Source organism: Pristis pectinata, chromosome 8 (assembly GCF_009764475.1).
Source record: "Pristis pectinata isolate sPriPec2 chromosome 8, sPriPec2.1.pri, whole genome shotgun sequence".
NCBI classification, from domain to species: Eukaryota; Metazoa; Chordata; class Chondrichthyes; order Rhinopristiformes; family Pristidae; genus Pristis; species Pristis pectinata.
In genome coordinates, this window is record NC_067412.1 from 93,017,606 (window position 1) to 93,033,881 (window position 16,276).

At 44.2% G+C, this 16,276-nt stretch overlaps 1 protein-coding gene across 1 annotated transcript in view; it reads left to right on the plus strand.

The window, feature by feature from the left end:
* The window catches only part of npas2 (neuronal PAS domain protein 2), a 70,953-nt gene that overhangs the window by 48,192 nt on the left and 6,485 nt on the right, over positions 1-16,276 (plus strand). The window contains exons 15-17 of the mRNA XM_052022333.1: positions 13-171; positions 2,277-2,483; positions 10,191-10,390. Of these exons, the coding sequence (XP_051878293.1) occupies positions 13-171; positions 2,277-2,483; positions 10,191-10,390 (566 nt within the window). The remainder of the gene's footprint in view (positions 1-12; positions 172-2,276; positions 2,484-10,190; positions 10,391-16,276) is intronic.

A 16,276-nucleotide genomic window follows, 5' to 3' on the forward strand; every position in this document is an offset into this window, starting at 1 on the left:
TCTTCTCTACAGACCACGTACCCATGCCCTGCACAGCTGGGTGTAATGCATCAACTGAAGGAGCAGCTGGAGGAGAGGACCAGGATCCTGCAGGCCAACATAAAGACCCAGCAGGAGGAGCTCTATCACATTAAGGAGCAGCTCCAACTTGTACACGATTCCAATCTCCAGGTATGATCCTGAGGGAGACTTAGTTTGCTCGGTGATTTGCTTCCTTGCTAATTTATGGTTTGGTCTCACAACTCATTCCTGAATCCAACCTACCTTGCAGTATTGCTAATTGAGCAGAGACACCAAGGTGAAATACTTCACCAACTTGAGGAGGTCCTGCATCTACAGAATTGACAAAGCTCCTTCCTTTGGGACATTGATAAGGCCACACTGAAACTTCAACATCCATGGGCTCAGGGGAGACCCTGCTTCCTAAGCTTTATCCTGCTTCAGAGTCATTACCTTTATCACCAAAGAATGAGAAGTACGTTAAAATTCATTTGCCTTTGATCACGTCCCACCCTTCATGCTTGGCCAGCCTGCCTGAGCCGAGGCTAATGGCCCCAATAAGATATTCCGCCAATTCAAGATTGAGATCATTAGATTTGAGATTATTAGATCAAGGGATACGAGGATCAGGGACCGGGAGGGAACTGGACTTCAGGTATTGGTATTGGTTTATTATTGTCACTTGTACCGAGGTACAGTGAAAAGCTTGTCTTGCATACCGATCGTACAGGTCAATTCATTACACAGTGCAGTTAAACTGGGTTAGTACAGAGTGCATTGATGTAGTACAGGTAAAAGCAATAACAGTACAGAATAAAGTGTCACAGCTACAGAGAAAGTGCAGTGAAATAAGGTGCAAGGTCACAACAAGGTAGATTGTGAGGTCATAGTCCACCTCATTGTATAAGGGAACCGTTTAATAGTCTTATCACAGTGGGATAGAAGCTGTTCTTAAGCCTGGTAGTACGTGCCCTCAGACCCCTGTATCTTCTACCTGATGGACGAGGAGAGAAGAGAGAATGACCTGGGTGGGTGGGGTCTTTGATTATACTGGCTGCTTCACCAAGACAGTGAGAGTCCAAGGAGGGGAGACTGGTGTCTGTGATGTGCTGGGCTGTGTCCACAACTCTCTGAAGTTTCTTGCAGTCCTGGGCAGAGCAGTTGCTGTACCAAGCCGTGATGCATCCAGATGGGATGCTTTCTATGGTGCATCTGTAAAACTTGGTCAGAGTCAAAGGGGACAAACCGAACTTCTTTAGTCCTCCTGAGGAAGTAGAAGCACTGGTGAGCTTTCTTGGCCGTGGCATCTACGTGATTTGACCAGGACAGGCTGTTGGTGATGTTCACTCCCAGGAACTTGAAGCTTTCAACCCTCTTGACCTCAGCACCGTTGATGTAGAAAGGTGCCTGTACACCGCCCCCTTTCCTGAAGTCAATGACCAGCTCTTTTGTTTTGGAGGAGGATGTGCCGTGATGGAATAGCAAGACAAACCTGAGGAGCTGTGTTCCTATGTCCTTGTGAGTGGACATCTAATTTGTTCTCTGGTTTCTGTGTGCATGGAGAGTAAATTGGATGACAAGTCCTATTAAAAATAAGGTTCTCACTTAGAAAATATGCTAAGAGTCTCCATACCTCCAGTGTTGTAATGTGGTGAACCACATTAACTACCTGTGAACGTCTACTTCTCACTGAGAACATTTTTGGTTTGATTCCCTTCTATGCAAGAGATTACACTTATTTTCTGATATTACTATGGAATGTTGGCTTTTAAGTGAATGATGAATTTGTTAGAAATTCCTATTTGTTTAGTGTAGCGGTTAGTGTAACGCTATTACAGCGCCAGCGACCCGGGTTCAATTCCCACCGTTGTCTGTAAGGAGTTTGTACGTTCTCCCCGTGTCTGCGTGGGTTTCCTCTGTGTGCTTCGGTTTCCTCCCACATTCCAAAGACATACGGTTTAGGAAGTTGCGGGCATGCTATGTTGGTGCCGGAAGCGTGGCGGCACTTGTGGGCTGCCCTCAGAACACTCTACACAAAGATGCATTTCACTGTGTGTTTCGATGTACATGTGACTAATAAAGATATCTTAAAAAAGGACATAAGACAGATTAATAAACCATACTGTGAATTATGCCTCTCCAGAGCAGTGGAGATGGAACATCAGAGAAACAATAATTCTGCTTTTTGGTAACCTTCTGTGCTAGTACAACTACGTGTGTTCCAAGAGAACAATTCCAGATAATTTTTTAAACATGTGTTGTCCGTGTGTTTGTAGATGCTGTTTCAAGAACCCATTTCCCTTGGGCTGAGCACATCGGAGCACCAAGTTCAAGGGTCGCAGCAACAGCAGCCAGATGTTATCATGCAAAATTCATACCTATCCAACAAACAAATGCAAACTCTTGTGGAATCTGATTTGCATGCCCAGCAGTTGTCTTCATCGCAACAACTCCTCAGGGAACCAAGTGTGAAATCAGTACCGGTAATGCCTTTATTACAAATTACAATGGTCAAATATTGAGTGCAGCTTCAAAAGGGCCTTCAAGGCACGATCATTTGGCTACCCTTTTTGGCACTAGGCCTGGAGTTTCCATTTGACTGCGCTGCATCATTTTTGGTGTAATTTACTCAATATTAACCAGTGCAAAAGGTTACAGTAGTTTAAATGTAAATTATATTCTACATACATCAAGTGTCCATTCTGGAAGTAGCCACTGGCTTCTAAAGTAGACACAGGCCCAGGGTGAATTAATCACCACAGTGAAGTTTATTCATTTCACTCTCTTGTGAGGCACCAAGGAGACTCATAGAAAATAAAAATCAAAAAAAATTGCAGACGCTGGAAATCAGCAACTAAAGCAGAAAATGCTGGAAAATCTCAGCAGGTCAGGCAGCACCTGTGGAAGGAGAAACAGTTAATACTTCAGGTCCAGGACTCTATCAAAACTGGGAATCCTCTTTCTCAGTTCTGACGAAAGGTCTTCAACCTGCAATCTGTTTCTCACCCCACAGATGCTGTCTAACTTGGTGAGTGTTTCCATCATTTTCTATTTTGACTCTTAATAAAAATCTGGACATTTTGGATACAAGGATGCTTATAGGAATGTTTGAGAAGTGTCAAAGCATGCTATTTTTCAACTTACTAACAACTGTCCTCCCATATATTTAACAAACTGTTTTATTTCCTTCTTGAAAGCATTTCTCAGTTATTTACAAGCAGGTTCCTCACAGGGGAATTAACACTGATTGGAATTTTTTTTACAATAAACCCATTTTTAGCTGTATTAATCAAACCACAATGAGATACAAGTTGTAGTTACATAAAATAATATCATTTTAAAGCAAAGCTTCTTGTGAAGGAAACTAAAATTGTGTTGTGAAATGCTATCACCTGTAACGGTCCATGGTAGATTTACACATTTTAGCAGAAATTTGCAACACGTAAACTTTTCTGTAGTGCTGGGTAAATTGCTGATTGTGGCTCAAGTGAAAACTCTTGATTCATGATATCAAAGTTCTATCACAAGGATGCTACCTTGCTAGGTTAATGAGTAAAGTATAGGCTAGCACTCCTGAACATAGGACACTCCGACCCCTCACAGGGGTAACCTACCTTTCTCAATGGAATTGCTGATGGAGATCCTAATCATGTAATCGTAACGGACAGTAATATCTATCCTATTACTTGGTTTATTTAGCTTGATGTCCATCATTCCAGTGTAAAATCTACTGGGGAGTTCATTGCCTTACTTTGGTGATGGTTGGCATAGGGACATATAAAAGAAAATTGTATTTGCTTCAAATGCATCAATGCATAACATAATTAGGCAGAATCATAATGCTCTTTGATAGGGAACTCTCATTTAACAAATACATTATAGTTCTTTGAAGATATAAGCAATGGAGTAGATAGAGGGGAACCTGCAAATGTGGTGCATTTGGATTTCAAAATGGCATTTGATGCATGCAATACAGAACATTACTGGATAAGGTCATGGTCAAGGTTGTGGAGCTGAGGGTATTGATTTATTATTGTCACTTGTACCGAGGTACAGTGAAAAGCTTGTCTTACAAACCAATCGTACAGGTCAATTCATTACACAGTGCAGTTACAAATGGTTAATAGACAGGAAACAGAGTAGGGATAAATGGGTTATTTTATACCGGTAAGCTGTTACTAATGGGGTGCCTCAGGGATCAGTGCCAGGACGTCAGCTATTTACGAATTATATCAATGACTTCGATGAAAGGACCAAACAAATACTCAATTTTGCTGACAATTCAAACATAAGTGAGAAAGCAACTGAGGTGAGAAAGCTGTGGGAAGCGCACCTAGGTGCAGCTCCTGACAGACCGAAGGAACTGGAGCTGGATCTGGAGGTACTCAGGATCATCTAGGAGGCCAATGGCTTCATAGATGACACTTTTACTGAGGTGGTCACACCCAGGGTGCAGGCTTCAGATAGATGGGTGACCAGCAGGAGAAGCAAGGAGAGTAGGCAGTCAGTGCAGGGTTCCCCTGTGGCCATTCCCCTCACTAACAGGTATACCTCTTTGGATACTGTTGAGGGGGATGTTCTTTCATGGGCTAGCAGCAGTAGTCAGGTGTCTGGCACTGCGACCAGCTCTGAGGCTCAGAGGGGAAGGGTGCAGTCAGACAGGGCGATAGTGATAGGAGACTCAATAGTGAGGGGGGCAGACAGGAGATTCTGTGGCTGCAGAAGAGACACCAGGATGGTGCGTTTCCTCCCAAGCGCCAGGGTCAGGGATGTCTCTGAGTGGGTACAGAACATTTTTGAGGGGAGGGCGAGCAGCCAGAGGTTGTTGTACACGTTGATATAAACAATGTAGGTAGAACAAAGGATGAGGTCCTGCAGAATCAGTATAGGGAGTTAAGTAAGAAATTAAAATGCAGGACCTCGAGGGTAGTGATTTCCTGATTACTCCCATGTGCTAGTGAGTCTAGGAATAAAAAGGTAGTCCAGATGAATGTGCGGCTGAGGAGCTGGTGCAGGGGACAGGGATTCGGGTTCTTGGATCATTGGGATCTCTTCTGGGTTAGAGGAGACCTGTACAAGAGGGTCGGGTTACACTTGAACTGGAATGGGAGCAATATCCTCGTGGGGAAATTTGCTTTTACCACCAGGGAGGGTTGAAACCAGATTGGCAGGGGGGTAGGACTCAAGACAGTGAAGTCAATGAGAAGACAGGGGTACGTGCAGCAACCAAAGAGTGTAAGCACGGCAATCAGTATAGTCATGTTCACAGTAACAGGGCAGATAGGACCGCTGCTTTAAATTGCATCTATTTCAATGCATGTAGTTTAACAGGTAAGGCAAATGAACTGAGGGCGTGGATTGTCTCCAGGGACTGGGATATTGTGGCCATAACAGAAGCGTGGCTGAGAGAAGGGCAGGACTGGTGGCTCAATGTTCCGGGATACTGATACTTCAGGTGTGACAGAGGAACAGGTGGGAGTGGAGGGAGTGTTGCCTTTTTGATAAGGGAGGACATAACAGCAGTGCTTAGAGAGGATATTCTTGAGGGATCATCTAACGAGGCCATTGGGAAATAAGGGGTTGGTCACCTTGGTAGCACTATATTATAGACCGCCCCCAGTAGTTAGCGGGAACTTGAGGAGCAGATGTGTCGAGAAATTGCACGTAGCTGTGAGAATAGTAGGGTAGTGCTAGTGGGAGAATTTTCCCGGTGTCAGCTGGGCCACCCAGAGTGCAAAGGGCCTGGATGGGGCGGAATTTGTGAGGTGTATCCAAGATAGTTTCCTCATGCAATATATAGAGGAACCTACTCAGGAAGGAGCAATACTGGACCTTCTCTTAGGGAATGAGGTGAGCCAAGTAACTGAAGAGGCAGCTGGGGAGCACTTTGGGTCCAGTGACCACAATTATAGTAGTTTTTAAATAATTATGGAAAAAGATAGAACACGTCCACAGGTTAAAGTCCTGAACTGGAGCAGGGCCAACTTTGAGGGCATTAGGCAGGATCTAGCTGGGGTCGACTGGGTGACTCTATTTAAAGGCAAGTGGGAGGCTTTTAAAAGGGTCATACCAGGAGTCCAGGGTATTGGTATTGGTATTGGTTTATTATTGTCACTTGTACCGAGGTACAGTGAAAAACTTGTCTTGCAAACCGTTCATACAGATCAATTCATTACGCAGTGCAAATACATTGAGGTAGTACAGAGTGTATTGAGGTAGTACAGGTAAAAACAATAACAGAATGCAGAGTAAAGTGTCACACTTACAGGGAAGTGCAGTGCAGGTTGACAATTAGGTGCAAGGTCACACAAGGTAGATTGTGAGGTCAAGAGTCTATCTCATTGTATAAGGGAACCATTCAATAGTCTTATCACAGTGGGATAGAAGCTGTCCTTGAGCCTGGTGGTACGTGCCCTCAGGCTCCTGTATCTTCTGTTTGATGGGAGAGGGAAGAAGAGAGAATGACCCAGGTGGGTGGGGTCTTTGATTATGTTGGCTGCTTCACTAAGGCAACGAGAGGTATAGACAGAGTCCATGGAGGGGTGTCTGGTTTCTATGATGTGCTGGGCTGTGTTCACAACTCTCTGCAGTTCCTGTTCCTGTTAGGGTGAAGGGTAGACCTACCAAGTTCAGGGAACACTGACTGACAAGAGATATCGAGGCTCTAGTCAGGAAAAAGAAGGAAGCGTACATCGTGTTTAGGCAGCTGAATGCAAATGAAACCCTTGACGAATATAAGAAGTTTAAGACCAAGCTTCAGAGGGAAATCAGGAGGGCAAAAAGATGGTATGAGATGGATTTGGCAGGCAGGGTTAAAGATAATCCCAAGAGGTTCTTCACTTATATTAACAGTAAAAGGGTGACTAGGGAGAGACTGGGTCCTTTTAAAGACCATCTGAGCTGCCTATGTGTGGAGCCACAGGAGATGGCTGAGACTTTTAATGTCTATTTCTCCTCGATGTTTACTAAGGAGAATATCATGGATGCCAAAGAAATGAGGGAATGAGGTCTTGGATCATATGGATATTACAAGGAAGGGGGTATTTACAGCCTTGAAGCACATTAAAGTGGGCAAATCCCCAGGGCCTGACCAAATGCACCCCTGGACCTTATGGGAGGCCAGGGAGAAATCGCGGAGGCCCTTGTAGAGATATTTCCTTCATCGTTAGCCACTGGCGAAGTTCCAAAAGACTGGAGGGTGGCTAATGTTAATCCATTATTCAAGAAGGGTGGCAAGGACAGGCCAGGAAATTACAGGCCGGTGAACCTGACTTCACTTGTGGGGAAGTTACTGGAGGGAATTCTGAGGGGCAAGATCTACCATCACTTGGCTCACCAAGGCTTGATCAGGAATAGTCAGCATGGCTTTGTGGGTGGGAGGTCATGTCTGACAAATCCCTTAATGTTTTTTGAAGCAGTAACTAAGGGGATAGATGAAGGTAGGGCAGTGGATGTTACTTATAGGGACTTTTGTAAGGCCTTTAACAAGGTCCCGCATGACAGGCTGATCTGGAAGGTTAGGTCGCATGGGATTCAGGGGGAGCTAGTGAGTTGGATTCAGAATTGGCTCGATGATAGAGGGTGATTGTTGAAGGTTGATTCTCCATCTGGAGACCTGTGACTAGTGAGGTGCCCCAGGGGTCAGTGTTGGGACCTCTGTTATTCATTATTAATGTAAATGATTTGGATACGAATGTGCATGGCACAATTAGCAAGTTTGTGATGATGCTAAATTGTCGTTGGTGAAGTAGGTTACAATGAATTGCAAAGAGATTTTGATCAGTTAGGGAGATGGGCTGAGAAATGGCAAATGGATTTCAACTTAGATAAGTGTGAGGTGATGCATTTTGGACATTCAAACCAAGGTAGGACCTATACAGTGAATGGCAGAGCACTGACGATTATTGTGGAACAGAGGGACCTTGGAGTTCAAATGCACAGTTTGCCGACAGTGGCCGCGCAAGTAGACAGAGTGGTGAAGAAGGCGTTTAACATGCTGGCCTTCATCATCAGAGCATCGAGTTTAGGAGTAAGGACATTATGTTGCAGTTATACAAGTCATTGGTGAGGCTGCATTTGGAGTATTGTGTAGAGTTTTAGTCACCTGTTATAGGAAAGACATAGTCAAGCGGGAGAGGGCACAGAAGAGATTTACGAGGATGCTGCCTGAGTTATGGGGAGAGGTTGGTCACGCTGGATCTTTATTCCTTGGAGCGTAGGAGAATGAGAGGTGACCTCATTGGAAGTCTATAAAATTATAAGGGGTATGGATAAGGTGGACGGTCATAGTCTTTTCCCCAGGGTTGGGGAATCCAAAACTAGAGGGCACAGAGACAAGATAAGAGAGGAGAGATTTAAAAGAGACCTGAGAGGTAACTTCTTTACACAGAGGGTGGTGAGCGCCTGGAATGAGTTGCCAGAGGAAGTGGTCGAGGTGGGTACAATTGCAACAGTTAAGGGGCATTTGGATAGGTACATGGAGGGGAGGGACTTGGAGGGTTATGGGCCAAACGCAGGCAACTGGGACTGGCAGGGAGGATGCTGTGGTCAGTATGGACCAGCTGGGCCGAAGGGCCTGTTTCCATGCTGTATTACATTCTTCATAACTTAGAGTCATAGAGTAAAGAGTCTGCAGAGGGATATAAATGGGTTAAATGAGTAGTGAAATGGTGACTGTGAGGAAGTGTGAGATTACCTACTTTGGTAGAAAGAATGAAAAAGCAAAGTATTACCAAAATAGCATGAGACGATTAAATGTTGCTAGACAGAGGGATCTGGGTGTTCTTGTACAAGGTGTGCGGAAAGTTGGCATGCAAGTACAGTGTAAGTAAGGCACTCCACCAATTTACACTGAGCTAAGGTGCTTTATCTTCCTCTAGCAGTTTGTTTTTTTTGATCTGATTTCTAGCATCTGCAATCTCCTGTGCCTCTATGTTTTACCTTCAGTTAGATACAAATATTTGGAATTCTCTGGAGCACAGGAGAACGAGGGGAGATCTTGTAGAGGTATACAAAATTATGAGGGGTATAGATAGGGTGAATGCATGCAGGCTTTTACCCCTCAAGCTGTGTGAGACTAGAACTAGAGGTCATAGGTCTAGGGTGAAAGGTGAACACTTAAAGGGAATCTGAGGGGGAACTACTTCACTCAGAGGGTGGTGCGAGTGTGGAACGAGCTGCCAGCAGAAGTGGTGGCTGTGGGTTCAATTGTAACATTTAAGAGAAGTTTGGAGAGGTGCATGGATGAGAGAGGTATGGAGGGTTATGGTCCAGATGCAGGTAGATGGGACTAGGCAGAAAACCAGGCCAGCATGGACTAGATGGGCTGAAGGGCCTGTTTCTGTGCTGTAGTGCTCTAAAACTCTACCCCATAGGGCTATGATGTTGACTCATTGGGGTAGAATTGTGCACTAGAGGGAGTCAGGGTTGTGAAGATCATGGAGTAAACTAGAATGGCGGAGAGGGCTTGAGGAGCAGCAAGGCTCTTTCCTGCTCTTATTCCCCGTTATGCATTGATCTTTCCTCCACTGGGTTTTGTTGCCCAGTTCCAATTAACGATGAACCCAAGGATTTCAAGGAACTCATTTTTCAAACCCAGCAGAAGCTGAGGGCTTTCTTTATTTGATAAATCAATCTACTTTCATAGATAAAAATACGGAATTTGTCCGTGGTCACATGTACTAAACGTGTGATATGGGAACAACAGCATTGCTGCATACATCAGAAATTGGGTTGCACTATGTCAATTTCACTGGGAGTGATTTTCAGAAGTAGAATACTTACATAGGCACCAATAACCTGCATATTCAACACTACCAATAAGAGCATACTTCTACTCTCTAGTAATTAAAGTTCCTTATTTCCAGGAGTAAACATTTGACCAACCCATTCAGACACAGATGCTGTAATTTTAGGACTTGATATTTCTTAGATCTCTCCATTGTATTTTCAAGCGTTTGTCCACTTCCCTTTTGAAATCAATCGTGAATTCTGCTTCCTCCTTATGTCTATGCCATATTCCAACAGCTTAATAAATTAGAAGATACTATACCAATGTCAGTTCATCCTTTTGAGGATGATCTAAATCTTGTACCTTCTGTAACAACGGAATCATGGAATTTGCTCAGACTTGGAGATAAGACCCGGAAGTGTATTGTACGAGGGTTAACTGTGTGTTCACTTTTTTCCAGGGAAAACAGCAGTTCATGAAAGAAGGGCAACTTCAGCGAGCAAACGTTCAAATTCAATCACAAAACAATCTGGTCGCACCACTCTTCAGTAATCCCATGATGTTTACTCAGACTACGACAGGGACTTTCCCAATTTCACTGCCTTCTGACACCAGCCGAAGCCACTCCTGTGCTGACTACGGGCATGACCGACAGCTAAGGTATAATTGGAGTCTTACAGTCATTCAGCTCAGAAACAGGCCCTGTGGCCCAGCACGTCCAAGTGGTAAAACTCTGGTTAGGCTGCATCTAGAGTATTGCATTCAGTTCTGGTTGCCCCATTATAGGAAGGATGTGGAGGCTTTGGAGAGGGTGCAGAAGAGGTTTACCAGGACGCTGCCTGGATTAGAGGACATGTGCTGTGCTATAAGCAGAGGTTGGACAAACTTGGGTCATTTTCTCTGGAACGGCTGAGGGGAGACCTGATAGAGGTTTATATAATTATGAGAGGCAGAGATAAAAGTAGACAGCCAGTATCTCTTTCCCAGGGTCGAAATATCTAATACTGTTAAGTATGCATTTAAGGTGAGAGGGGGAAAAGTTCAAAGGAGATGTGCAGGGTAAATTTCTTTTTACACCAAGTGTGGTGGGTGCCTGGAATGCACTGCCAGGGCAGTGATGGAGGCAGATACAACAGAGGTGTTTAAGAAGCTCTTAAATAGGCACATGAATATGCATAGAATGGAGGGATATGGGCCATGTGCAGGCAGAAGGGATTCGGTGTCATTGGCTTAATTAATTTGGCACAACATCATGACGTACTGTTCTTTTATTCTATATTTATTATTTAGGTTATTTAGCTAACAAACTAAGGGCAAGTTAGTAATGATTTATGGTATGCTGGTCTCAACCTGAAACATTATCTGATTCTCTTTCCACAGATGCTGCCTGACCTACTGAGTGTTTCCAACATTTTGTTTTTATTTTAGATCTCCATCATCTGCAGTTTGTTTTTATTTTAATTTATGGTCATCTTACTAAAATTGTTCTGCACATTGTATGCAGTGTCTGGTTTTGGTCTCTTTATCTGTTCTTGATATGGAGGGATGTGTAGCGGTTAGCGTAATGCTATTACAGCGCCAGTGACCCGGGTTCAATTCCGGCTGCTATCTGTAAGGAGTTTGTACGTTCTCCCCATGTGTCTGCGTGGGTTTCCTCCGAGTGCTCCGGTTTCCTCCCACATTCCAAAGACATATGGGTTAGGAGCTGTGGGCATGCTATGTTGGCGCCGGAAGAGTGGCAACATTTGCTGGCTGCCCCCAGAACCTTCTTAGTAACGCAAAAAGACACATTTCACTGCGTGTTTTGATGTACATGTGACTAATAAATATCTATATATCTATCTTTAAAATATCTTAAAAGGTTCACCAGACTGATACCTGGAATGACAGTACTGATGTGTTAAGAGAGGCTGGATCGATTAGGATTAAAGATTAGAAGAATGAGAAGGGACCTCATTGTCCTGACAGGAAAAGACAGATGAGGTGCAGGAAGGATGTTCTCGATGTGGGAATGTCCAGAGTTAGTCTAAGGATAGGGTTCAGCCATTTAGGACTGAGATGAGGAGAAAATTCTTCATCCAAAGAGTGGTGAGTTTGTGAAACTCTCTACCACAGAAGGCATTTGAGGCTAAATCATTAAATATATGGAAGAAGGAGTTAGATATAGTTCTAATGACTAAAGAAGTCAACAGCTATAGGGAGAAAGCAGGAACTGGGTACTGAGTTTGGGTGGTCAACTATCACCAGACTGAATGGCAGAGCAGACTGCTCCTGTTTTCTCTCCTTATATGTTTCTATGTAACTTAAGCATCGGGCTACGTTCGTCCGAAATATTTAGAAATCACTTAATGGTCTTCTGCACAATCCTCGATATCTGAGAAGGGCATCATTTGGAAGAGATCTTTGAAAGTACGTAAATGTATCTATAAGAGTGGTAAGTGTTCTGGCCCCCAAGTTGCCATGAGCACCAAGACTATGAAGGTTTTATATTGCAGGGATACCTCACTATCCACCCTTTTTCTTTTGTCATCTCACACATTGAGCAGGACTCCTTTCTCCAAGAGCACATCCCCTCTATGATCGCTTTGCTCAATGGGTTCTTTGCCAGTGTCTGCACTGATATCTCTGGTAAACTGACATACTGTGATATCAATTCAACCCTTTACCCAATGGCACATCACTGATGAAGCATGTTCCTTTTGGAATATGACGGTGTCTGTCTCTCATTCAATTAAACACCCTGGTCTTGCAGTCTGAAGAACAATGCTTTGCCTGTTTGGCATCCTATTCAGGCCCAAGCTAGGCTTCAACCTCCAGAGTCATCCATAATGTCACCACTTTAATCCACATGCACATTATTATCACTTTGAGGATAAATTGTTCTCATGCACAGCAGCCTCCAGACCACCTAATGTCTATAAATTTCAGCCAGCTCTCACATTCACAATGCATGGAGTATGAGCCACAAGAAATTCTGCAGATGCTGGATGTGTCTGGAGCAATACACAAAAAGTGCTGGAGGAACTCAGCAGGTCAGGCAGCATCAATGGAGGGAAATAAACAGTGAACATTTCAGTCCGAGTCCTGATGAAGGGTCTCAGCTCGAAACGTTCCGCCAGCACTTTATGTGTAATGGAGTATGAGAGTGTCTTTCTCTAGAAATCCAAAATCTAGTAGGCTTTGAACACATGACTCAAGGTCATTATTCAGATTACGAATCCAACAATTCAACCAATAATATACTATACCCTTAATCCACTCCTTTATAGGCAGTCCCTCAGGATAGAGGATGACTTGCTTCCTTTCTGGCTTTATGGGTTTTGAGGTGACTAATGAAGCCAATGTGGGACCCACAGACTCTTCTATGGATGGGGCAGGTGGTGGTCTATTGGGTGGGATGGGAGGTTAGTTTGGGAGGTTGTGTGTGCTCCTGATACATGGTCTTGAAGTTCTCATTACCATTACAAATGGTTCTTCCCAACTTTGAGCAGTCATGGGCCAGAGATTCTCAGGAGTCAGTTGGGATGTTGTATTTCTTTAAGGAGGCTTTGAGTGCATCCTTGAATATTTTCCTCTGTTTGCCTGGTAACCCCTTCCTACGACAGGGGTCGGGATAGAGCAGTTGTGCAAATGACATTGGGTGCAGCGAGGGCCTCAGTGCTGGGGGTGTTAACCTGGGAGAGAACACTGACATTGATTCACATCCTTCCGGTGAACCGGGAACCTTAAGCAGGGACATAATTCGATCAATAATAATGCAGGCAGTCCAAAGCTTTTCCCAGCAAGTTTCACTAGGGTAATCGGTTGAAGGTCAATTCAACCTATGTTCCTGAGTGGAGTCTCATGATTCCACAAAAACCATTAGTTTGCCACTCATTTACCTGACTGCTCACATGAATTGCAGTTAGTTTTACTTCACATCCAGTTGTGTGTTATCAAACAATGCTGGCAATGTGAAGGGTGGCCTCATCTGTATCTCCATAACTGAGGGAAGAGTAGCTCAACTATTCTCTCTCACTTGGCTCTTTTCCAGATTATTTTTGAATCAGCCCATCCATTCCACTAAGCCAAACAGCAGTGGAGGTGAACAGCCATCCCAGAATAGCACTGCAAGACAACAGGCCAAGTACGTACCTTGGAAATGAAACAAAGCAAAGTTACGAGCATATCTTTACATACATGAGACACAAGAGACTGCAGATGCTGGAATCTGGAGCAACAAACAATCTGCTGGAGGAAAAGCAGCATCTGTGTGGGGGTGGTGTTGGGAGGGAAGGAATTGGCAACCCTGCATCAGGACCCGCCTGGCTCCATCTATCCATTAAACCTTCGCCCCTCCTCGCTCCACCAATCACCTACCTGCCCCTGTCTCGACCTTCCCCCCTCTCTTCTTTATGCCGGCCATCTCCCCTCTCCACTCTCAGTCCTGATGCAGGGTTTCAACCCAAAGCATTGACACTCCCTTCCCCCCCGCCACCCCACCCCACCACACCCCACCCCCCACAGATGCTGCTCGACCTGCTGAGTTCCTCCAGCAGATTGGTTGTTGCTCGACAGACAGGAGCCTGGGGATCACTGGCAATCATGTAGTTGTACAGAAGCTTAATGTGTTCTCATTTGAATTCCTATCTCTATTACTTTAAGAGTCAGTAGTGATTATAAAATGTAGATCTCAGTGCTAGCATTACAGCAGAGAGGTAAATGTTTATTGTATTGGTTTATTATTGTCACTTGTACCGAGGTACAGTGAAAAACTTGTCTTGCATACCGATCCTACAGATCAATTCATTACACAGTGCATTGAGGTAGTACAAAGTGCATTGAGGTAGTACAAAGTGCATTGAGGTAGTACAGGGTAAAAACAATAACTGAATACAGAGTAAAGTGTCACAGTTGCAGGGAAGCGCATTGCAGGTGGACAATAAGGTGCAAGGTCAAACAGGGTAGATTGTGAGGTCAAGAGTCTATCTCATTGTATAAGGGAACTGTTCAAAAGTCTTATCACCGTGGGATAGAAGCTGTCCTTGAGCCTGGTGGTATGTGCCCTCAGGATCTTGTATCTTCTGCCTGATGGGAGAGGAGAGAAGAGAGAATGACCTGGGTGGGGTCTTTGATTATGTTGGCTGCTTCACCAAGGCAGCGAGAGGCATAGACAGAGTCCATGGAGGGGAGGGCTTGTTTCCGTGATGTGCTGGGCTGTGTCCACAACTCTGCAGTTTCTTGCAATCCTGGGCAGAGCAGTTGCCGTACCAAGCTGTGATGCATAAAACCCCACTAATTCAAACCCTGATCTTTACAGGGATCCTTGTGATGTAGACATACTGAACAGTCTGTTTGAAATGACTACAGTATTATCCATGCAGGTTTTCCAAGGTAAATGACCAGGATAATTGACAGGAAGACAGGCACAACTATCACTTAAACATAATACTGCTCTCTGGAAATTAAACCAAATCTGCAGCCAAAGCAGTCACGAGTTCCTGTGGGAATTCCATCTTTGTAGTGTGGTGAATTAACTTTGTTAATAGATTTGTGACAGATGGCACAATGTGCTAGTAATCCAGAGAACTGGATGAACTTACTTATTGCAATCCAGGAGGCCATTCAGCTGATGAAATTCCTGCTGGCCCCCCAAAAGAGCAATCTCCCCAGTTCTATCGCCCCTTTTATTTCCCTGTGGCAGTGCACCTATTCTTTTTTTATATTCATATCAGCTCCCTTTGCTTCATCTGCCACTAATCACACTAGGGGCAATTTACTGTGGCCAATTAACCTACTGGCTTGCAAGTCTTTGGGACGTGGGAGGAAACCGGAGCACCTGGAGGAAGCCGGCATGATCACAGGGAGAACGTGCAAACTCCACACAGATGGCACCTGAGGTCAGGATTGAATCTGGGTCCCTGGAGCTGTGAGGCAGCAGTACTAACCACTGTGCCAACAAACAATGCAGAGACCTGAGCTCAAATGTCTTCAGGTTGGTTGTGAAAATTAAACTAAATCAATTAGTTACCCAAGTTTTTGAAAACTTAGTCTAAGCACAAAATTGTTGTAAAAATCCATTTGGTGACTTCAAGGAAACCAGTCATACATACCTGGTCGGGTGTGTGTGTGACCAGCAGGTCTCCCTGGTAATGACCAGGCAGTCTATGAAGTTCAGGGCAGTGAGGTACGAAGATAAATGCTGGTCCGGCAAGCATTACTCCTCCTGAAATAAAGTGTTCCTTCAAATTAAGTAACAAAACTCTGACCTGTGAATGTATTGAAACTGCAGAACCATTTTTCCCATTAGCTATGTGTGTACAGAACAGTATCCAGTGTGTGTACCTCAGTCCTATGCAACATATGCAAGAGTAGGATATTATAAAGCCCTGGCTCTCATTGAGATCTCATTTCCTTTTTCATTCCTTACTAATCAGTGTGCAAAAGGCCAGTTTTCAGTCAGTCATTATGTACATTGTATAGTGCGCCAGATGACATTAAAAAATTTATTATATGCAGCATATTTCTGGAGAATAAGACAAAAAAATGTTGGAAATAGTCAGCAGG